The sequence below is a fragment of the Platalea leucorodia genome, assembly GCF_965183815.1.
Source record: "Platalea leucorodia genome assembly, chromosome: 8".
Taxonomy (NCBI): Eukaryota; Metazoa; Chordata; class Aves; order Pelecaniformes; family Threskiornithidae; genus Platalea; species Platalea leucorodia.
Window position 1 is genome coordinate 43,825,732 of NC_138830.1, and position 25,433 is coordinate 43,851,164.

At 38.0% G+C, this 25,433-nt stretch overlaps 1 protein-coding gene across 1 annotated transcript in view; it reads left to right on the plus strand.

Annotated features, from left to right (window-relative positions):
- Positions 1-25,433, plus strand: part of URI1 (URI1 prefoldin like chaperone) — a 42,771-nt gene that overhangs the window by 2,545 nt on the left and 14,793 nt on the right. Inside the window, exons 2-4 of the mRNA XM_082319756.1 lie at positions 9,712-9,746; positions 13,823-13,901; positions 16,360-16,495. Of these exons, the coding sequence (XP_082175882.1) occupies positions 9,712-9,746; positions 13,823-13,901; positions 16,360-16,495 (250 nt within the window). The remainder of the gene's footprint in view (positions 1-9,711; positions 9,747-13,822; positions 13,902-16,359; positions 16,496-25,433) is intronic.

The window sequence follows — 25,433 nt, forward strand, 5'->3', positions numbered from 1 at the left end:
ACTTTCTATCTTTAATCTGATTGAGGCTGCAACTTCCAGGTTTAGGACCCCTGGTGAAAAGTAATTTTAATTCTTGTTTAGGACTGCCTGCCTGTTGGACAGATTTCATCTTGTTAATTTGTAGTGATAGTAAGACCAAACTGTTAAAAGCAATTTTCAGTGCTCCCACTAAAGGCACTTTGTATAAAAACATGACTTAGAATGTGTATCTTGGGGATAAATTATAGAAGAATACCTAGTAATTTTCATGATAAAGACCATCATTGGAAGCACACTGCTTGCGTAAAGTTTTGAATATTTCTGTAAGAAGAATGTAATGTATGTATCATGGATTACGTGCAAAAGCAATATATGTTAGCTGAAAATACTGCGTTAAATCTATTGCAAGTTAGTACAGGAATTATAAAATGAATATTTAAATAGGTGGAGTCTCATGCTATAGAGCTTGTGTTTAAATATAATATTTGATATGCATTTATTCCTGCAATCAAATGGGTTGGGATAGGATAGGAAACTGATAGGAAGTTGACGAGTCGGATCTGTGTGACTTGGTAACACTTGTGTGGACAGTGAATTTACAGTGGGCTGATACATTCTATAGTTTCTGAGCAATGCAATGAAGATACGCGTAATGGGAGACATTACAGAACCAATTAGACCCAAGAGACATTTGTAGAGTGCAAACACAGGCATGAAGAATCTAAAGGATTCCAGTGTTAGCTGGCAAGATGATTTTTTTTTTTTTTTTGTATTGCACTGACAAACACATTTTTAAATTTTCCTTTTAGGAAAATTAGGACAAGGAAGTGACTCTCCTGTCACTCATCATGACAAGAAAGCAGAATTAGATTTAGTGCAGCTATTACCATAACTCATTGGCCACTGTGTATTATGACATATTCTTAATTTTTATGAATTTAAATGGTGGGGCTGTATTATCTGTAATTTCCAAATTGTTTTCAAGATTCTGGGTACTTGCAGTTTTTTTAACAGTTAAACAACTTGGAGGTGGGTTATGGGGAAACAAATCACAGAATCATAAACTTACACTCTTTTAAATTGTTTTCTTCCTGTATGAATTACTTCTGGGGCTGGCTGCTTCTGTCTGAGTCTCTTTCACGTAATACCTGTGCTATGAAATCAGCAACTTGGCAGTTTTAAAGCTGTTCCTGCAGTCTGAAAAAGCAGCGAGACTGAGTAGGGTCTTGTACACTTCACGCTGCTGCAGGAGCCACTGCAAATCTGGAACCGCTTGCTTGCAGACTCAGCAGGTGAGATTCAGTGTGCTTTCCAGAGCAGCATCTCCCAGGGTATTGCGCTTTTCCCAGCCTGCATCCAAGTTAACAGAATCTAGAGAAAGCCTGGGTACGAGACACCAGTGCAGCAGGACTTCATTTTGCACAATAACTGAGAAAAGTTAACATAGTGTCTGAAGCTTGGTTTGGCCTGCTCCTTTTTAAAAGGACCTGTCTGAAGCTTCATTTGCCATATTCCTTTTTAAAAGTTACCTGGACAATTACCTCTTCAGAAACCTGTGATGACATCCACTCCACCCTGTCCAGTGCTTTTTTGTAATAGTGGGTTCCAATAATGTTTTCTCATGTGCTGCTTTCAAGTAAAAGGGCTAATTCAGTCATTATCTGGAAGTTTTCAATGTAATACTCATTGTTCCTCCAGTGTTAACTGATCATTACTTTTGCTTTTTGTAGTCAATATTTGTCTATGTTCTTATTAGTATGAATTAAATACCCACTAGTTTATGTGGTGTCAAGAATTGTGAAATAAATTAATATTTTTTTAATGGTAATTAAACTATTCAGAAAAGAGTTTAAAGAGCGTTGCCTTTATTCTGGAGTGGGCAAGTCTGTATATGTCCTGCCTCATCAGTAACCAAAACATGTAGATGAGATTATATCCACGAAATTTAAATGTTACTGAATTGTGCTGCTCCTACAGATGTCTACAGATTCTGTGAGTGGATGCAGTGACCAGAGTACTGTTTGGGAATCATCTTCAGTATCTGTAGCATCTTTGCAGGTCTCTGTTCCAGAAGTTATGCTCATAACCTGTCTTCTCAGATTGACTCAGGTACCCCTTGCCTCATGTATTTCTTTCCTCCTTTGAGACCGTGAACTTGTATTTTGTTTTAATTTGAAGTTCCAGTCTTGCAGATGGATATGCTAGTTCAGAGCTTGCCATCTTGAGGCCCTCAGAGCAGCAGCTGCACTGAGACTTCATTTTTTTGTGGTGGGCCGTGAGGACGCTGGGCTGCACTCGGCAGTTGCTGGTTTTGTGGTACCTCTTGCCTGTTAGCGTAGGCTGCAATTTTGCTGTTAGTGTAAGCTGACTGGTGAGTTGACCGCCATAAAAAGGGCGAATCCCTCTACCACTTTTGTACCAGCACTTGTGATCAGACTGCTGCGTGGTAAGAGGAATCCAGTAACGCCTGCCAAAATGGTCATGTCAAATGCCAGCACGAATGGGGCAGGGGAAATGCAGAGCCAGCGATGGGTGAAACTGGACTGGCGCTTTGAGCCGTGGCCGTGCTCATACTGAGTTAGAGCAGTTGTGTGCAACAGTCTCAGTCGCTCGTTCAAAAATTTCATTAATGATCATGTGAGTTATCCAGGAAGGAGATTAATTTGGTGAACTTTTTAATCTTACGTTTTGTTGTGACTGTTCGCTTCTGCCTTTGAGCAATTTTAGGGTGGCACATTTGTGACGCTGCTCAGTGACCTGGGTTGGGATCCAGCTTAAAAACAAACTTTGTTGTTGACTTTTTGCTTCTTTTTCCTTCCTGGATTATTTTTCAGCCAGTGTGGTTCCCTAATCTGGTTGATTGTGCAGCATCACAAACATCTGCCAGCAGATTGTGTCGGGTTGGAAGGATAAGACGGTGGAACTGGGTAGCTGGAGACAGGGAGGGACTGATGACTAGTTTACTCAGGACAGCGGCTGAATGTTGAACCACAGCCTGAAGGTATGTCTGTGAGGCAGATGCCATGGATCATGTAAATTTTAAGCTAGGTAACTCGGGTATTGCTAGCAGCATAGTTGTTGCACCATAGACAACATCAAAGCTTGCAAAACCTGCTTGAGGTGTTTGGTAAGTTAGATCATGGGAGTTCTATGCTTATGTTGTCTGCTGCTGTCTTGGTATGTGAGCTAGCCTGGATATGGCATAGCCACATGAATACATTTACCCGAAGTCAGCTAAAATATTGTTACAAGTTCCTTAGCTCTGTCTCAAGGTGAAGTTACATGACATGGATACGGACTTGCTACCAGGGAAAGATGAGACCTTACTCCAGATTGTTCCTCGCTTGCATCAGTTCAGTTGGTTGAGAGCTAATTAAACTCACTCACTTAGCGGAAAACGTCCTGTTGCCGTTGGGATTTTTGTTGGGTTTGTGAGTTGAAATGACTCCCAAGAGGGACTGACAAACAGCAAAACAGCATAAAGGTGCTGGGAGCTCGTGGCTGGACACGAGGAAGAAGGGCGCTGGCTCGCGCGAGCTTACGCTGGCTGCCTGGCTGTCACAGGGGAGTGGGCTGCCGCGCTTACGTGTGCCTGTGCCGTTACTGCAAGGTAACTGTAGGTTACTTGTCTGCGTGACCTGTGACCACAGCAGCGGTCACAAGATAAAATAGTCTTGAGAGGGCAGAATTTCCCAGCTGGCAAAGAGATGAAGCATTTTCTGTCTGCTTTATAATTCTTAGATGTTTCTAGTAGAATTTTTAAGCGCCCCAAAATCATTTTGGTCAGAACTTAGTTTTTATTTATTGATAAATAATAGTTATGTACTACTTTTTCTGCAAAACTGAGAGACCCAGTTGTGTGTGCACAATTAATGTAAAATTAGTAGATCTTCACTTGTTTTCTTGTAGAGAAAGGTAAAAATTGTGGTTATATTTCTAAATAAGATTTTTTTCCTTTAGAAAGAAATGTTTGACATGATTCAAATTTCTTTCAGTCTCTCTTTTCCTTCAGTATTCTTCCCAAACACATCTCTTTGAAAGGCAAAAGTTTCCACCCAAAGGGGGATTTATGTTAATAATTTGTTGAAATGTAGTGTTTTTGAGTAATATGATTTAATAAATGAATATGAGAGCTCAGAAATGCTTTCTTCCTTTCCCATTAGATCATACAGTGTGTCAACAGACTGAAGAACTTTTAATAGTTTTATTTCATTTTTTGATTGAAAATGGGACTTTAGGAAAAACAATTGTGCAAATGTTAATTCTGTCTTTCTCCATCAGTGATTGCTGTGTTTTAGGCAAGTACTGTGTAGTTTCCTAGAGGAAAAAAAGAAAATTCATTTTAAATGTTTATTTTGCGTGTGGATTGTTACAGCCTTGTTACCAAGAGATGATTAAATATTTGACCACCCATTAGTGGTGTTCTGTAATGTAAAGTCACACTGTGAACTAGTTATTTCATCAGTAAACTTTTAGGGTTTGGGTGTGCGACAAAGAAATTCATGCATGAGTTGCATGGCAGAGTGGGTCTTGATACCGCAAACATTTACAGATGGAGGCAGCTCATGTGCATGTATCAACTGCAGTAAATACTTGAATGTACAAGGTTAAGCAGTTAAAACCGTGCAGAGTTGGAGTCATCTGAATTAGGTCAGTAGTGGAAATTATCTTGGATTTATCATGAGCCTTGCAAACATGGATCTGCATTTCAGAAAACAAGCTTACACTTCCACTGTAGTTCGTGGAAGGTTCTGAACAACAGAACCAAGGTCGAGACGGATCTTTACACAGTCCCAAATGGCAGGGACAGTCTCCTGAAGGCAAATCGTTGGTTTTAGACTTTATTAGACCCTTACTTTAATTACCACCTCATTACTTGCTCTGCTTCCACAAAAACTATTCCATACTGTCATTTTCCCTAAGTAACTGGAAATGTGATTGAAAGGGATGTTTAAAGTGAGACTAATTCAAGATTAAATAGTCACAAATTATATTATTGCTACATGTAAACAAATTACTTGCATATCTGATTTTATTCAGATTACTTTTCAAGTGGTAAATAATGCTTTATCACTTATATAGTGCTCTTACATCTTTAGAGTGCTTTTCTCACATTAATTAATCATCATTAAACACTCTGAGGTGGGTAGGTTAATACTATTATCCCCATTTTGCAGATGAAGAAATGTAGACTGAGAGGTTGTGATTTGCTCAAGGCCATATAGAAGAAATAGAATCAGAGCTGGGATTAGATCTGTGTCCCTAGCTTCTAATTTCAGAAGACCAGCCAGATTGTGAGCCACGGTTTTGAAGCAAAATATACAAGTATGCATGTAGAAGCAGCACACGTGTTCTCGGCCTCTTAAATGCCTAACTTGCAGTTCATTTAAAGAGAAACTTTGCTTTTCTGCCATGCTACCTATTTCCACGTTCATACCCCGAAGTGTGGAAAAAACCTCTCGTTCATTTAGGAATTTTTATTTTCATCATTTTCATTGACATTAACTTTCATCTTAAAAATAGCAGTTTATAGTTCTTTAGACTTGAACATAACTGTGTGACTCGGATACAGCAGGTTTAGCATTGGTACCCAAAACTGTCTACATATAATACTAGTATCAGCTCTGTTGCTTATAATTTTTCATGAGCTGAGACATAAATAAAATTCTGACTTGGCAGCTTGCCTCATTGCTGTTCAGAACAGATGAGAGAGAGAAGAATTACCCTCAGCGTGCTAAAACCATCACCTTTGTAGGCAGTGACTGGCTGCTTAGGAGAGAGAGGCGTTTGCATGGATACACTCCACCTTGGAGAACTACCTAAATAAAACAAAACAGTCTTGGACTGGAGAGGAGAGCAGAACTATTTGTGCACCACCTTGATCATCAGAAGCACCACAGAGAATTATGTTCAGCTGTTAGTAATGGAAATGTGCAGAAGCAACAGGTAAGGAAAAATCAGGTGGAAGAAAGAGGTGCCCTTGTGGGTGAGGGCGAGGACCTGCTGGGGAAAGGTGGGGTCATGGGGAACTGGTTACAGACCCATGGGCACGTACGGCTAAGAATCAGCTTTGTGCTACAGCATCCTTCTCGCCCATCCTCATTCCCAGGGAAACGTTGCAAGTGATGGTAGTGCCTGGCTGCTGAGTTAGGAGGTCTGTCTTCTGTTTCTAGCCCTGTTCCTGACCAGTGTTAGTGGTTAAGTTACGCAGCCTGTAAAGTCAGTGCAGTGCTTTTCCGAAGCGCTGTACACTTTAATTCATGGAAGAGTTTTTGAGCTCTTCAGATGGAAGATCCCGGAGAGGGTGGAATATAGATAGATAGACTGGGAAGAGAGTGAGTGTTGAAGATAAAAGGAACTTTCTGCCTTCAAACAGCTAACGAAGCCTTTGGCTGTATGATAGGAGTTGTTTGGGGGTGACTGGGAGTCACTAGCCTGCAAGCTGCCCTGTGTTCAGATTGGCACGGTGGAACTGGGGGACACCTGGGAATGATCACAGGTCTAAAGCTGATCCCTCAGCCTTGCTGTGACTCTGCTTGTGAAACCTAGAAACAAGATGTTCCCTTAAAGCAGCAACGTACTCTTCCCTTTAAATAGCTCAAGCTCCTAGTAATGAGAGCAGAACCAACATGTAATCTGCTGCTTTAATGGTTTGGTTTTAAATCCAGAAGGAATTACACTTTGGGTTACAGGTGCACAAGGTGTGCTCTCCCGGGGCTGTCCTGGGCGGCCGCTCGCAGAGCTCCCAGGTGTGGCTCTGTCTGGTCAGGGGCTGTAGAAGCACTAAATTTTATCAAGTTGCTGTTGGAGGAAAGGAAGGAAACAAGATATTTGCCCATTTGTTTTCTTTTAAGACTATAGAATGTGTTTTCCGATGGTGGATCCTGTTTTAATAACCAGATCCATGATTAGGTAATGTTAAGTTTGCTGCAAGAGTAGTTTAATAAATATTTTAGTATGCAGATAAGCCATTGATAACTGCATGCATTCACAAACTCATACATTTTTATGCCTGAAAGGGGAGAATTCAGAGTTTATTGATACCACTTCCACTACCATGTCTTAAAAGTAATGCATAGTTGGCGGCACTAGGTGTCCAGACAAATTGAACTCAAATGAACAAACAAATAGGTCATTTATTTTATTTACCCTGAAAGGAATTTTCATTCTTTAATTGTAACTCTAGATATAAATTATGTGTAGAAGATGGACTAATGATTTTCCCATGTTTGATTAAAGGCAAAGAATCAAAGATTTGTTTATATATTTTATCTATTTGTTTCTTTGCTGTGATAAAACCAGTTGTTATCCAAACAGTGTGACTGACCTAATAAAGGACATATGCATAATTGATCTCCATCTGTTTTTCAATATTTATTCTCTCTCTATTTTTTTTAATAGAGTTCAGTTCCAGAAGTGCAGCCTGAAACATTTTTAAGGTGGTATATTTTAGCACTTCTGTAAAAGGTCTCATTTTATGCTGGCCACTGAAACGAAAAGGTTTGTTGTTTGTTCCACCCTTTAGTATCCCTTCAAGAGAGATTATATCAAAGAAGAAGAATTAAATTAAAATTGATTGGTGTTATTGATTTTTTTTTTTTTTTTTTTTAAAGGGGATAAAGGGCAATGGAAACAGCGTATGCCCCTATGCTGTTTTACTGATGGACTATTTTTTAAAAACATAAAAAGCGTATGTGCCCAATTTACATATTTACTAATTAAAAAAGCTTCCTGGAAACATTAAGTAGACTATCTTCTGTAACCTTTAACATTGTAGCTAATGGATATAGCCTGGAAATTTTCATAGAAGGTCCTCTAAATAATGTAAATGATTATGAATATGTAACTAGTTAATATGCAGCTACGAAAGGATTATCATGTAGAGGTTAATGAACATGCTGCTCTTATGGTTTGCAGGGCTTTTCTTTTTGTGCTTTTAGCTCACTTCATGCATGGAAAGTCATGTATTGGGAATGGAAAGCTTCCTGCCTTTTCCATCTTCATCTGTAATGGGGCAATTAAACTGGAACTTTCTTAAAGGATTTCATAAACATTTTTGTGTGCTTAATTATGTTGTGCACTTCACAATCACTACCAAATCTGAAAGAATGAAGGATGTTGATAGAATAGGCTCTGACTCTTCTACTTGCGAGTGGTGGTCTCCACTGCGTGTTAGCATTGTTACCAAACGTCGCTGTGCTGTATGATTTGTACCTTTTACAGAAACTTTACTCTTAAAATGGTCTTAATATAATAGTATGAATTAGATTTCTGAGTTGATGTCCTACAGAAGTCTACATTTATTCTTAACCTTAAAAATAGTTAGCTTGCACATGAATGAAAATATTTGCTAGACATTTGATCTATAGGAGTTTAAAGCAAATGATAAATTTAAACTTGGCTTAGGCGCGAGGAGTTACCTGGCTGAATTTCCTGATGGATTACGAAATAGCATAACCACAAATGTAGAGCTGATCCTTTTCATTTAAGTACTTTAGTCTGTTTAAAGAATTATTAGCTCACAAAGTAGTTCTATATTTTTTTTTTTTTTTTTACTCCTATATGAGTAGAAAGTGCAGGGTCTGAGATCTGTTCTGCAATAGCTGCACATATGCTAACTAAAAAAAAAATTGTCTTTCATTCTGTTGTTCGGAAAAAAAAAAGAATTATCTGCTCCAGTGATTTCAGTGATACTTGAATGTATGTTATTGTTTTCTCTGCAAAGTTTCTCATTAATTGCTTTCAAATGTTAGCATTATTTTGGCTATAGGAAAAACAAAATTTGTAAAAAAAAGAAAAAATCTAGAAAATGCTTATATTGAGAAGATGTCTAGACATACTTAATTGCCTCATGGCTTCATTGCATTTCATATAATTGAATGAAATTCTTTGTTATATTTTTGGTAACCGTTATTCAGAGATCAGAATATGTTTTGAAAGACAAAATCTCCACGTAATTGTGTCAGAGAAGGTCACAGGTTTCAGCATCTTGTCTGTTTGCTATATCTACATAGTCTAAAAAAATACAATTAAAAAAGAAAAAATATTTCATTTTAACAATGCACTTTATTTTGTAAATTAGTTTGGATCTCTTGGGAAAGCCTATGGCATAAAGAAGTAAGTGAAATACTCAGATTAAAACTTCCTTTTTTTTTTGACACCCAGAAAGAGCAGAAGGGAAGCCAGCAGCCTGTAATGCTGTCAAATATCCTTGTATTTAAACACCACAAAATTAATTTGTGCTTTTTCAGATTAAAACGACCTGTAGAAACATTTGTTGATGTACTGATAAAGGAAAAAATGTTTTTGGTGCTGTGGGGTTCATTTATTTTTGTTTTTTAATGAATGAGTATGGAAGTTACATTGATGTCTTGTTATAATTTATGTTGTTTTCTTATTCTGCAAACATGTAACACTGGAAATAGATCTCCAGATTGCACAAACTACTACTTATCTTATATCGTGTGTCACCTAATAGTTATGGAGCAGGTATTGTACCAAAATATGAATTGAAAAGCTGTAATTTTTTCTGTGGTTATCAGTCTGCATTAGTGTGTGATAAAGTGTGCCGCTTAAGAACTACCATTCACATGCCTTTGCACTGACAAATAAAAATGTATATAGAGACACCACCAAATCTGTAAAGCTACTGTTCTAGTTTCTGATGCATTGACATTGCAGCTGTGTGCTTAGCCTTGTTTTTTCATGAGTAGTTATCTGTTTTAATGACAGGTGGTCACTAGCTGCCAAGAAAAAATCCAGCACTGGTAAGTGAAAAATGTTTGATTACATGCCTAAAATGCTGATGAGTAACCTAGTTATATTTTAGTAAAGTACTGCTATTTATTCTAGTGATAGCCAAATCCTACTAGCATGTTTTGGGGATTATAGTTAGCGATAGCTCAGAATTATTGCAATGTACTCTGTTCAAAATGTGTATACTTTCCACTGATATCAGTACTTTAAATCACAAATACACTGAACCTTAGTGTTTATACTTCTGTTTTAAATACCTGGCTCATTTGTCATTTTTCCCTGAGTAACCTTGTGGGATGAATGCTGAATTTGCCTGATTGGTGAAAAGGTACTCCCAGGGTAGAATTAATTATTCTTGTTGTTTTCTTTCTAACGATGGAGCAAGTAGGGAAATTCTGCTCCCTCCCTGCCCCAGATGTGCTAAAACAACGTGAAAGTAATCTTTTCCTGTTTTTTCCCCCAGTAAAGCATGTGATAAAGCTTAGTTTGTAATGCTTAGAAAGAAATGGTTTGTTATGTAAAAAAATTATCTCTGGGCACTTTTTTCTCTGTTGGCAATTTATGGTTAATAGAAAACATGCTTCGTAAATAATAGTTTTGTATGGCGTCTGAGGAAAATGTACATTTAATGGTGAATGAAATCTTATCTTATGAGTTACTGTGAGATATAACAGTTGATCTTACAGATATCAAATTACAATATATCCATGCTGTGTTTACCATGATTTTACTGAGAGAACAACAGGAGCTGTCTTGATTATTGTCTGCAGGGTTATTGCAGAATCACAGCAACTGCCCCTTTAGTGGGGAGATTAAACCTTTGGTTATACATCATCAAGCATATAATATTTTAAATTTATTTTAAGAGGCTTTTTCTTCATGCCTGAAAGATCTCCAAGCAAATAATTTATATTTAGTGTGTATCAAATGTTTTTAGTTTAAATGCACATAGGCTGCAAGCACTGGATAAGAGGAAAAAAATCAAGGCAATCTATACACATCATCATATTAAATTCTGACTATTGGCTCGCAAAAATAATCTAAAACTAATATATTTCATTTATGTTTAAAATTCAGAGACTGCATTAATTTTCAATAAGGGAAATATTATTGAAGTGCCTACTGGTGCTGCTATGGTGAAGTCAGGCAGAATATCCCTAGCACACATACTTTCTCAGGAGCTTTGCAGTGTCCTTACCAATTTGGTCCTCTGTGAAGTTCTGCATGTACATTCTTTCACTAAGAGACAGTGTTTTTCAGAAATAAACTAATGACAGAAAGCCTTAGAATTCGAACAGATTTTTTAAAGTTTGGAAAGTTGTGACACATTTCCTTTTATAAAAATGGCTGAGGTTTGTGGAGTGGGGTGGGAGGGTTGGCTGTGGAAGGAGGAGCTGCTCGTGTGTTTGCTTTTATGCAAACTGTGGCCATGGCCCCATGAACTTGGGGGCCTTGGGCACAGAATGTCAAAAGGAAAACCTAACTAACTGGTGGTATCTTTTATGTAGAAAAGCAGTTTATACAGCATCCATACAATCTTTATAAAAAAATTATTTAAAATTTAGTACCCCTATTTAGATCTTGATTGTGCAAGAGCCGAGTGCTCTTGTTTCAACTGAGTAATTTGTTCATATAAGACCTTTTAAGTAGTCAGTGACACAGAAGAATGTTAAATAGAATTGGGTGAATAACAATAGGGTTTTAAAACGCTCAGCTTCAATATATTTCCATTAAATTATTTTCTTTTTCATTTTTTAGTACACTTCTTGAGGTATATTTCTAAAGCCCTGAATCCAGTAGTGGGTCTGGTATGGGATTAAACATCTAGACATGTGTTTCCCCTTCTAGGGACGGGTTCACAGCTGGAGTCCCAATACTCATCCTCCCTGTTCACTTTGGTTCTTCATTGCGTATGGGGACCGAGCGTAGCGCTGTCACACCCCAGAGCTCCTCTGGCCATCAGCTGTAGGTGAAGAGGGAGGTCAGCTTCCTTCCTTAAGTAATGCTGTTTCAGGCCACTTAATTAAAAGGATTGATTTTAATTTTCTCTCGACGGTCCAGTTCAGGATGTGGCCACACTTCTAGAGATTCCCATGGTGGAGGTTTGATGGGCAAAGGGCAGTAGTCCCACTGAAAAAAAAGAAACATACTTTGCTCTGTAAAGCAAAATAGCTTTTGTAGCAAGTGATTTCTGCCGTACCCTAATCAGATTATTCAGTAACGGGCAGCACTCAGACCTTAAAGGCAGTATCTTTTCAGATTAATGAAGAAATGTTGAGTGACTTTCAGCCATGAAATGATGGGAACGTTTAATCCTGCTGCTAGTGGGGGGATTTTCATACTGTTCTCTTCCCATGGAGTCTTCTCTTCGCATTTGAGACAGGGGCAAGGCCTTCAGCTTGGGGATTGCATTTGTTTTTCAGCAAGTAGTTGGAGTGCATCAGTGTCTATTTCTCAAATACAGATCTCTGTGAGGCAAAGGCTGGATTCTGTAAATATCATGAAGTAATTGATATTGTTGACACCAAGTTGTCATTCTATTGCCCCCTCCCCCCCCAACATCTCGGTGAATTTTAAGATTCATGAGTTTGTCCTTCCTCTTTGAAGGAAGTGAATTATATTTTCACTTCGATGTGGGCAGTGGACAGAGAAACTTGCCTAAAATGTCTGGCAGAAATCTTCTGTCAAACCAAAGCAGCAGCAAGCATCTTTTGTAAATCAGTTATATGGAATATGGTTTTAATGTCCAAGTGGCGTAAAAACCTAAATTCCTTTTTTCAGGATCAGTTCAGCAACTTAAAATATGAAGTGCTCCAGGTATAAAGTAGGGTGATTACAGCAAAGTTCAACTATGGAAGCAAATGAGTCAAAACATAGGAGTATCAGATAATTTTTTATAATGAATGCTGAAGAAGATTTCACTCTGCTTATGAATCTAAGAAAATCAATGATAGTATTTTGAGAGTTGTGTTATCAGCTATGACATTCATTTTTCAGCACATTTATAGATTGCTTTCCTGAATCATCCTCAGAAAACCTGTAATTTGCAGCTTGGGTCAGCGTTGTTAAGTGTGCTGCTCCGTGCTTTCAGTTGCCTTTTATTGCAGAATTTACTACCATATCTATGTTTACTATTTTGAAGTACAAGTAAACAATATCATCAAACCTGACATTTATATGCCAGCTACTTCATGCAGGAGCTGATTTCTGACCATCTTCAGAATGGCAGCGGTCAATGGACCAAAAAAAGACTTTTTCCAGCCGAATTTAAGTATTTAAGAATGTCTTCACAAAAGAAGGCTTTTTTAGAGGGAGTGTAGTTGCTTGTTTTGCACACAAAGGAAAATCCCTGCAGCAACTGAAACGCTGTATCTTGCAAAGTCCTTTGAAGAGCCAGGTGTCTGCTCTGGGAATAATTTGTCCAAGTTCACCAAGCCATTTCTGTCTTGGGTAGCAACATGTAGCCTGAGCCTTATTTACATTTTGGATAGAGAAGCAGCAGAAGGGATGTTTCTCACCTGTATTGTCCCTTGTCAGGGATTGAAGATGTGACAGGATCCTGGTGGTCAAGCCATCTTTCAGGAGTGTTGACTCTCAGTAGGAACACAAAGTTCACGTGAAAATCAGAATTAATTAAAATTGTGCCCATTTATGTCAGCTGAAACCAAGGTCATGAATCCTTTTTTGCAAGTGATACTTTGAAGAATTTGCCTCTTATAAAGTATAAACTGGATTTTCAGTTATTTTTCTAAATATTGATGGTGGTATAACTGTTGAACTTGAACATGGAGTGAGATATGCCAAATCCTAGTGAAAAAACTGATTCTTTGCACTATAAAAAATGCAAAATCAGAGAGAGATGTGCACGGTCTAAAATAATCACGTCCCTATTTTAACGGACGTTATTCTAAAATAATCTAGCTATTATATTTGTCATCCCAAGTCTTTTATAAATAAGTTATTGTATGTGCTTAAGAGTAAAATAGTCTATTTTTCTGTATTTTTTGTGCCTTGTTGAATTACTAGCAGAAAAACACTAACTCTTTACTTTAGATATGAAATTGAATCAACTTGAATTTGTCAACAGGAAGAAGGTGGAGAGCGATTATGAGGCTCTTCAGGAACGACTCCGTACGTTGCCCGATAAACTGTCCTATGATATCATGGTACGTACGCTCTAGAGTTCACAGAGGGAAAAGGGCTAAAATTTGTAGTAACTGAGGTATCTGCACTGGCGGTGAGGTGTTACTCAGGTTGCCATGTAGTACTTAGTAATGTTACATTTATTATGATAATAGTTAAACCTTTGCTTTTGTTTGTTTCTCTTTTCTTTGAAATCTGTTGTAAATTACAACGTTACTGACAACTGAGAACTGATGACATAAATGCTAACACAAAACCTGACATGTTTGATACGTAAAGCTATTGTATAGAAAACTATAATTATGACTGAATTACAATACTTAGTCATTTCCTGAGAAGAAAGTGGCCGTAGTATTTCCTGATTCATGGAAATAAACCCTAGAACATTGATTTTTACATAAAAAGGTGCTGCTAATTTCTGTATCACCGATCTTCAAATTGACATAGCGATCTTTTCTGGTGCTTTGAATCTTCCCTAACAACTGCACAGCTCCCTTGGTAAACTTTACCCTGTTGGCTTGTGCTCACCAGAATTTTGACCAAATTGGCTCTTCTCTCTTTCTTTTTTCCCTCCCTCCTTCTCAGGTCCAATTCAAGATATATCTTTGAAGGGAGGGAAGTTGTACTGTGAATAACTGAATGGCTAATTTCAGCACAAAGGGCCTGACTGCTTTTTTCCTTGGCAGCCTGGCTCGGCATATAGAGTTGAGTTGTTAGTAAGATGGCGTTGGAGTACATTTACCATGTGGGAAAAGAGAGTGTTTCCCTTTCCTGTGCTAATGATTCAGTTCTGGATTTTGTGTGTGTAGTCCCATCACGACGTGCGTATGTGTGGCCACATGATGGAAAGCAAAAAGATTGTGTTGTTTCGAAGCATAGGAAAAAAACTATTTTAAAAAAAGCTAGATAGGGCTTATTCTTGGTTGAAGCAGCAATGTCAACTCACATCTGCTATTTTAAATGTATATAAATAGTTCATATTCTGTTAGCCAAATATTTTCATATGTTTTCAATTTTGCTTTCATCATTTTGGGGGAAGAGCGAACAGGCAAATGGTGCAGTCTGCTACTTGAAAACCAAGTCAGGAAGGGTACATGTGCAGGAGAAGCACATTCTGCATAGTCTTAGCGTCAGGACCCTGCCTGCTGCAGAATTGTTTTGGACTTTCAGGGGGTCTGAATACCTGTCCTACTTGAAGATGTCCCTGCTCATTGCAGGGGGGTTGGACTAGATGACCTTTAAAAGTCCCTTCCAACCCAAACTATTGTACAATTCTATGATTGGTGCCCTCCTGGATACTGAAGCTATGGAAGACGCTTTCCAAGGAAACAGATCCACCAGGCCAAGGGCTCTGCTTCAGCACAAATGCAATGAGAAAGCAAGTGGCTACCCAGAGGAATAAAGTAGAAGGAACTGATAGAAACTGGCTGAGACACATCTCTCTTTACCCTAAGAAAGAGAAAACTTGGTAGGGACGTAGTTGTTAGGTTTTTGCCACCTCCATTTTAACTTTAACTCGATTTTGGTCTCCTCATTTCTTTGCGATCGAAGCCCAAAGGCAGCCAGGCAGGTGGCAGGAGGTCTGAGGGTAAGAACGCAGGGGGCTGGTGCAGGAGACAGGAGTGAGGGTGGCCAAGGCTCCTCCTCAGTGACAGGACTTGCCCAAGCACCGTCTGTAAGGTGTGGGCTGTGGAAGGTGTCTTAAATCAAAGAATAATGTCCCATAGATTGTAACATGTTGAAACGGGGGTTAAACGTTTTAAGAAGCACCTCTTAAAGTTATAAAACGTGTTTATCACCTGTGTACTCCTGTCGGAAGTGTTCTGGTTCTGTGTATTGGTTCCTGTGCCTGGAGGGTCACTGGAGGACGGGCGTTGCTTGGTGCAGCGCCGCTCGAAGGTTGAGGTCTGCATCCTGGTGAATAATAAAACAAAGTGAGACCAAGCACGGTCTGCGATCCAGCTACCAGCCCCACAAACTTACACTGAGGTTTCTCGGTACTTACTATTACCAATACAGATACTGAGAAAAGCAACTCACCTTTGAGTTGACGATACCTATTTCAGTATTTAAAAAAAATTTAGCAAAGCTAAATGTGCTTTTATTAGGAACTGAATGTAGTCTGTGTATAACAATATGTAACTTACCTAAATGATAACATTTTTATTATCAAGGCTTACATGTTAGGATTAAGTGAATTTGTTTTCCATGTGAGCATTCAGCTATACTGTAGTTTAATGTCACAAAACAAGTTTTCTAGTTAAATGCCACTTTTCTGATTTTGTAAGTACAATACTAAATTTAGATGGATCTGATCATTTCAATATTTATGAAGGGTTAGTCATTAAATAACTGCTGTAGAATTTTTATTTCTTTAACTCTGTGTTTTACTTTTTTTTTTTTTAACACTAAGACATGAATGACTGTCTAGGTTGTATTTTCACTAGTGATTTTCAGCTGTTTCTTCTGTGCCTTTGACAGGTACCTTTTGGTCCTCTTGCCTTCATGCCAGGGAAACTTGTCCACACCAATGAGGTTACTGTTCTGCTTGGGGACAACTGGTTTTCAAAATGCTCAGCAAAGCAGGCTGTTGCGCTGGTTGAGCACAGAAAAAAACGTATGTATGTTTCTGAACATAATTTAATAGTCAAAATTATGTATCTTTGTATTAATATATAAAATTAGTAGCATCTACACTGTTCTTTTTTTTGTGAGCTAGCTAACAGAAGTCTCATTCAGTTGTAATATCGATTTAGCACCTTATTTTCCATCTTTACTTTGTATTTTATCGGATATGTCTAATATTTTTAAATATCTAGCCAGAGCTTTATTTTTTTTAATGATACACCAGCTTAAGTTACCAAAATTCAGGTTTTGATGTTAGATGTTAGAATACAAGATCAGTCAAGATTTGTTTATTATACACAAAAGTAAAAAAACTCCAAAACCAAAACAAACTAAAACCTCCCATTACTTTAATGTGAGAAATGCTGTATTCTTTTCCAGAAAGTGAACATCACATTGTACTTTTGCTCTTAGTTACCTTATTCCCTATTTTCTGTTGCCTTGTCTCTTCTCTTCTTTGCTGACTTGCCTTCTGTTTTGTGTTTGTTATTTTTTCTTCTAACTGTGTCCATATAGTTTTCCAGCTTTCTTCTCCCTCTACACATGCTTTAATCCTGTTTGTTCGATTTTTTCCTTGCTTGCTGCTCAGCTGCGTATCTGCCTCCTGCCCTTGATGTTCCTATCCATTGGTGTGGAGAGATCCACTGGATCTCTCTAGTTCAGGTGCCATTGGTGACCACCAAATGTGTCTTGCATAGCAGTAGATCACAGAGGCAGATAGGCAATCCTTGGTGTTGTTTCCAGCTCTTTTTAGTTGATGGTGGGATCTTGGCTTTGAAGAGCCAGGACCGCCAGCAAGTGGAACACTTTGGAACCTCTTTGTGTTGGAGAGAATGAGAGCCTAAAATAATGTAAATGTCAAGGAAGGAAAAGCACAATAAAATGGAAAATAAATTGGTACCTATTAGCCTTTGCTGTTTGCTTCAGATAAGCGTTTGAGTAAATTTGTTTCTTATTGGTTTTACCTATAATCTGTCTCATTCCTGAATGAGTGCTCACTGCAGCTTTACCCTGTGTATGTTACAACTAGCACAACTATTTACATTGGATTTTTGTTTATAAGTTCAGCTATCCATGTTGCTGCCTGCAGCAGAATACCTCAGAGGTCCTCCATCTGAATACATTTTTTATTTCGATTCTGTGCAAGCAATATTTGTGTAAGAAAAGTTTTTTTTATAAAAATTCATTTGCTGTATTACTTTAAAGTATGTAATTTGTATTTTACCTATTATCTTTCTCAATCTGGTTCTCCTGACACAACTTTGCAATTTTCTTTCTTACTGAACTGAATCTACATTATTTATTGTGACTCTTGCGAGATCTCAGGTCCATAGGTTTTTCCTTGATCATCTGATATTTTTTTCAGTGCTGCAGAATTTTTTTGCCACCATTACATTCAGTGAAATCATTTGACCTTTGCATAGTAGGTGTTTGAACATTAAGTAGTCTGCTGGGAGACACACAATGAATGCTGGATTCTTTCCTTTATGATCTTTTAAATTGCATTTGAAATACGAACTCAGAAATACTCATTTCTTTTAAAGCAAAACAGTCATTGATGCCTGAATATAAACCCTCCATTCAGCGGATAGTTCACTTCAGCTGTGTGATGGCTGCCAGTGGGAGGCTCCAAAACACTGATATTAACTAAAAACTTTTTATTTAAAGGACTGTGTTCAGTTTTGGATTATAAAAACCATATTAGTACATATGATTCTGGAAAAAAAATTCTTTCATAGATACACTTTTCTCCTTTGAAAAATACAACTAACTTAAACTCTTTCAACCATTTTCATGCTAAATGAGGGCAACTTAGAGGAGAATATTGGAGATGTTATTTGTTGATATGTACATGAAAGACCTGTGGACCATTGCTATGTAATGTGAACTGGCCACTTGTGGCACAAACGTGAAAGACTGATGTTTCACAAGTATTAGTTTTAGGTCTCTTTTGTGTATTGCACTGTAGTTATTTTCCTAAGTATGACTTCTGATCTCACTGGCATTTTGTGAGCATGGGGGCTTCATAGTTTACAGGGTGATGTATATTGGGCATTATCATTACATTGACACAATGTGATTTGATTTTTAATACATAATCTTTTTGTTTTGGACATAAATTTTGTGAGTAGGTCACACACCCTGGAAAAGAGGGCATGCTTACTGCAGGGGATTACGTTGCAAGCAGTGCCGAAAGTCCTGTGTGCCAGTCGGAAGGTCCTAACACAGCAAAGCTTTTTTTAAGCGTGTGCTTAAGGCCAGCGTGTGCTTAAAGGCTTTGGTACATAGGAATTGGGGTCTGAACAGAGCAAAGACAGGCTCATGCTGAAATTGCTTCCCGAACAGAAAGCTGGCGATATTTGTTGATGGTTTGTTTCTTCCCTAACCTACATTTTTTTATCCAGTATTACTCTATTTAATTTAGATGGGTATTTTTTCATAACTAGTTCAGATAACCAAAATGAACTTAATTAGTATAGCACTAGTAATTCAGTGCTTTAACAGAAATTAAGAGTTACGAGGAAATAAATAGAAGATGCACATTTTCGTTGCTTACCGTGTCTTGTGTCCCGCTCTCCTGAGTGGTGAGGAGTGGGAGAGCATCTGTTCAGGGTTTAAGTTCTCTAGTGGGACTGGCTCTTGGATAGAAAAGGGCAAGAGATTCCTGTAACTCACTCACTCCTGAGTGTTGTTTCTTGCTGGTTCTGGGGAGTTTTCTTTATTGCCTTTGACTAGTTTTGCGTGGGTCTGCCCATTGAAGACCTCTGGTCACCAGGGGTGACCCTGTTTGCCTTAGAGGACACCACTGCCCCAACAGTTAATTCGATCAAGGCTCACAGAAAATTTTCTTTGCAGTTTGATTCCTTCTGTCTATGTTGGATGCATACAAGAATGGACAATATGAATTTGCATGCTTAAGCAGTGCCAGATAAATGAAACAATATCAGTGAGTATAAAGCCTTGGAAGTTAGGGGTAGCAATAAGAGTGTACTATATATAAAAGCTTTAAATATTACTTAGTGCTAATTAGGTCATCCTTTTTGTCTTAGTAGTTTTGTTAAATTTGCTTTTTAAAGGAGAACGAGTGAAAAAACGTTTGCTTCTGTGGAATAGAGAAATACCCAGCCACAGCAGATTAATTTCTTCGTTAAAATTTATTTAATTGAAAGGAATAATTGAAGGGTGACTGTAATGAATATTAAAAGTATATGCACTTTAACTGACATAGCTGTAGAAAGCCCTATTTTGGGGATACATTTTTGTTTGCTTAGCTTTTGATTTAGATGCAAACTGTTCAGCATTGTGATTGGTTGAAATGTATTTGGTAAAATTTGGGACAGTCACTCATGTCAAATGTTACTTTTTCATAAAATATTGATCATGTCTTCTTGAATAATATTTGTGTTGCAGTAGGTCTTTCATTTGCTGCACATTTTTGTGACATCCTACATGTTCAGTTAGTTCCAAAACTGTTAAAAAAAAAAATCTAGTGAAGTTTATGGAATTGCCAAGTATATTTTTAATTGTTTTATATTTGTTGCAGTTTGTTAAACCAGGTAGTACAGATAATGGGAAACACTTTACACATATGTTTGTGTGTAAAAATGTGAAGAAATAGTGAAGTAGATTAAAGGATATGCACACCAAATTCCATTATAATAAAAGAAATTAGCTTTTTAAGTATGTCACAGTTTAGCACAACAATAATGCAATTGTAGTTTTTTTCTCTTACAATTATCTTGCTTAAGGTACTTCATAATATTTCTGTTCTCCTCAAGGCAAGACTGTATTGTCTCAGAATTCAAAGAGGGAATAAAGATTCTTTTTGTGAATATGGGATTATATCTTTTACGTGTTTGTGATGATATAAATTACGTTTTTTCTCTATATCAGTAATCGCATTAATTCTTTAAGATGGGAAATTTTTCATTACAATAGTCCCTGTGGTAGTTACTATAGAAAGAAATTAAATAGATTTTTCTTGTAAATATTTGTGGATTAATTCAGTGTGCTAGGTATTCCAAGTGTCTAAACACTTTAAAAGGTGGGAAATTAAAACATGCACACAGAACTAGGAGTGGTTTTATTGTGTTAAAAATTTATCAGATAAAAAAAATCCCACTTAAAGGAGAATTGTTGAACTACTTAGCAATTGTGTCTTCAGTATATGTAAGAATACCCTTGCAGTGTCACGCTGCAAATGAATTCATGAAATGAAAATACTGATTACATTAACATACAGTATTGTGATAGTACCCAATTGTAAATTGCAGTATGTAACCTTTAATACAAATATTTGTGTCAATCAAAATTGACCGATAGCTTAGTATACAGGGTTTAAAAGATACCATTGTTTTTAATAAATAAGATGATCCAGGCGGATGAGGACCAGTTTGAATTTGTTCCTTATCAGCATTTCCAGAAAAAGGGATATTGTCTCCAAAATATATGATAGGAAGGCTTTCCATTTCCCATCTGTGAATGAGTGAGGCCTTTAGAGGTTTTAGTGTTTCATCCAAGGGTGAAAATAACTTCCTTTGTAGTCTAAAGAATGTAACATAAACTTGCCTACTCACTTTTTTGGGGGAAAAGAACAAAAAATGCAGGCAGACTTACAAAGAAATCTAGCTGTTGCTTTTCTTTATTAAAAAAAAAAAAAGTATTTCTGCTGTTTTTCTGCATGCTGGAGAATTTTCTTTCACTGTGCTTTCAAACATTTTTTTTACCATTTTTTGCGATTATCACTTTTTAGTTTGATAACCTCCGTCAGTTCCTTCCTTACCCTTGTTAAGTTAGGAGCTGATTCGGTGGAGTGCTAAGTGCTCTACATTTGCTCTGCAGTTCCCAGGAGGTGTTTGGTTTCTCACAGGACCACAGTCTAGGTATTTTAACCAGAACACAGTGGAAGAAAGTCAGGAGAATAGACTCCTTTCTGTAAGTTATATATTGTTATTCAAAGAAGCCCCTACCTTTTTATAATTCTTACTGGGCAACAGAGGAGTTGTCTGAATGCCACCCTCCTTCATTTAGGAGGAATTTAAACATACTCATATAATTCTAGCAATTACATAGGTGTGTGAACCTAAAAGAGAAATATATGGCATTTACTTAGTCTTCCTAAAGCCAAATTATCTATACAAATTTTTACAGAAGAAAATCCAAATGACTTTGGTTTTGATACCAAGGGAACATGGAAAACAGAATGAAGGTTGTTTTTAAAAGGCGCAAAGCTACTGCACAAAGGGTTGCATTGCATTTTAAAGAACTAGTGCAGTTGCTGTTACAAAGAATGAATTTATTTATGTTGTTGCAAGCACAAAGAGAGCTTAAATCCATATACACAAAAAGCAATCAGGATTCTCTTTTGACTCTTAAAACAAATGCATCTCTAGAAAAATGAACAGAAAAGAATAGAAAAACAGAGAAGGGTGTTTTGAAAAGCTCTTAGTAGATGCTGCTTTCTGCAGAACTGCAAATCTTACTTGTTTCAAGTAACCTGTGATAGTTTGTTGGACAATTACTGGCTAAAAAATATTTTGCTGCAGATTAAATATATATTTATTGAAACAGTTAAAAATCCTCAGATAATTGATCGACTTATGCAGACGCTTAAAAGGAAGAAAATAAGTAACACACTTAAAATAGTAAAATAACTCAACCCATTAATAGTACTTGTAATTGTACCATAGTGCTGTACTTTTGCAAGGAAACACTTTCCATCTCCAAAGAATTCAGAAGTGGAGTATGTGCGTTAGACTGCATGGTATTTCACCTCCAGCATCAGTAATTTTAACATGCTCCATTAACAGACTGCATGATAGGTATTCTTGTTTTGTTCAGGGGTCAATCATAATTGTGCTAGAAATTGCTGATGAAAGATTTTGCATGCAAAATGCTATTCTGTGGTTCCCCCATGTAACTTCCCTTCGGCACCTGAAGTGGGATGGTGGCAGCCCCTCAGGTCCATGGTGCAGAGTGAGAGCCACGGAGGTACTGCCTTCAGGTGCACGTACTCGCTTCTCACTCTGGAGGAGCTGAGCCGCTGTCTGTAACTGAGGTAGGTGGTTGTTCCCTGGCTTGTATAAACACTTTGTGTATATATAACCATCTTCAGACTGGTTACCTTCTACTTGAGAAACTGTGTTAGGCGATGAAGAGATCTTAGCTGTAAATCTCAATTGCATACAGTATTCTTTGTTGTACTTAATCTAAAATTTCTGTCCAGTCGCCTGTCCTCAAAGGAGATTATTTCCTAACTTTCCATGCTTTTTCTTCTATGTTATGTTCATGAGACTCCCCCGAAGACCAACTGAACCTGGCAAGGTAGACCAGGCTTCAGCTTCATCTCAGTTTGTCCTGTTTCACAAAGTCTGACTTTTCAAAATAGATCAACCTGTTCTCACTATTCTTGTCTGTTCTTACTATTCAAATCCCAGTGTAACACACAGTTTCCAGAAGTAACTAAAATAATGTCTGTGATTCCCCAAATCCTTATAGACAACACTCCAAGGACATTAATGTCAAACTCAGATAATTAAAATTTGTATCCAGCCAAGCTAATTAACCCATTAAAGCCAAAACGCATAGATGAGAATTTGTGTCAGTTTGGCATTAGTACGTTGTCATGTCTTGTAAAATCTGGCTTCGGTGGACTTCATTTCAACAATATGAAATGTGTTCCCCAATTATTTTTTTCCTCCACCAGCGTATATGTAGCAGGCAGAGAGGGCTGCTTCTTAAAAATGGCTAATCATGGCGTAAGGAAATCCAGTCGAGTCCTTTCAGACTAACAAGGGAGCTGGGAAGGAATGATCTAAATGTAAAGAAATGCCGCTGCCTGTAAATATTCAAAGGCTGCTGCGCAGAGGAGATCTACATATCCTGATTTCTGATTCAAATACCTTTTCCTTTTGGTGGTCCTGGAAAACAGTGCTAGAGACTGTGGCCGTTCTGTGGCACTGAACTGTCTTTCCAAGTGGTTTAGCTGAGACATGTAAATAGGAGCTAGTCGGGTTCACCTGATAGCCACGTCAGACTTTTCTCAGATTATTGGATGTGACAAAGTTGGACAACAGCCTCTGGTTCAATCCGTCTTCAAAGGCTCTGAGAAGCTTAAACCACAGGGTAGTAAGAGGAGGGGACTACGGAGCCTCTCTTACTCTACCAATATTTTTCTGGGGGTCTCAATGAATAAAAAAACCCCTGTAGTTTGTAAAGTGAATTGTTTCTCGCTAGATAGGGTACATTTTAAAATTCAGTGAACAATGTTGGAGGCTTTTAGGATGCACGGTGGCAAGTTTAAAACATGAAACCCTGAGCTTCCCATGCGAGCCCTTTTCCAGGAGGGCCCTTCTTCGCTGAGGGTCCTGGCCATGGGAGGGTCTCTCCTTTGGCCGAGCGGGAGCCCCGGCTTCCCGCTGGCAGGGAGGCACGAGCGACGCAGCGGGCTGAGCGGGGACGCGGGGATGGAGCGTCACGGTAATCCCAGCTGTCCACTGATGTGCTGTGTGGCCCGGGGCAAATCACTTAAACTGTCTGTTTCTTCATCTGTAAAATAGGAGAGAGTAATACTTACCTCCCTCGCAGGGCGCTGGGCACATTAGTTAATGCTTGTACAGCATTTTAAAGTAAAACATGCTGTGTAACTGCTCAGTGTCCTTACCTAACGGAGCAAGCCAACGCGCTCCCTTCCAGAAAGCAGCATTGCAAGCTGGTGCTCCAGAAGCAGCGTAACCTAGATGGCTGTTGAATAATATTTAGATATACAGGCAATGACTGAGACACTCGTGGTGTTTAAGAAACAGCTGAGCATCACATTTACTATGAATGTAAAATAAAAGCCTGAGGAAAATTGGTCTCAAGCTAGACGTTTATGTATACTGAGACTACCTTCAAAAGCTGAAAGCACAGATGGGAGCATTTTGTATAAAAACTATCACCACCTCTCTTTGATTTGGACTTTGGAGGGTGCGTTACATACCAAGAAAAGCTGTGGATGATGTTGATAGGAATTAACTGAAGAATAAAAGCTGTGTGCGAGAGGTGATTGCTGCTGTGTCTGATGGAGGACAAGGTGGCTCTGGAAGGAGTTGTGTACGGGGAGCAGGACCCCGATTGCCGGTGGAAGGAGCTGTGTCCTCTTGAAGGGTGTGTGTTGGCACTGCTCGAGACATGGAATACTTCTTGGAAACAGTATTTCATCCAGTAGGAAAGGCAAATGCAGAGCATTTTTCAGGGTAGAATCTTAAGCTCTTTCTTAGAAAGAACTAATGGAGACGACTGCACATTTGACCAAACATTGTTTGGTTTAAAGGCTAATGCTTTTGAAATACCTCAAAAGTCTGAGCTGTGTCTTCGTGCTTCTTGTTGGAAGGGATGGACATTTGCTTGAGTAGCCTTTTCCAAAACGCATAATGTTCTTTCTAAGCTATTTACTGCAAGTAATATGTTTTTAAGGAATTGTATTTGATACACTGTGAAATATCAACAGGGAAAAAAGCATACGATACTGAATCTGTTAAAATTAGGATGAGAGTAATCTCACATGCTTGGTGGTAGTTGTGTTTTGCCTTGACTGTTTCACACATAATTTCCTCTTCTGCGTGTGCAGAGGGGGAGGAGGGATCTGAACCTGTTTGTAGAAGTCTGAGTCACTAAGTAGATTTTATTTTACAAGTACAACTACAAGCTCATTTTGTCTACTTAAGTGCATTTTGTAATCATTTTGTGATTATTAATATATTTTCACACATCCTAATCGGAAAGGCCTGTTGTTATAATAAATGCAATCTCTGAAACATGTACAGCTGCATACCCTAGCTAGAAAACTGTATGGGGAGTAGCTATGTATGTACTATGACATTTTAGGATTAGCCTTTAGACGAGAGAAATACTTAATCCAATACTAAAGTTAACAGGCAAAAGGAGAG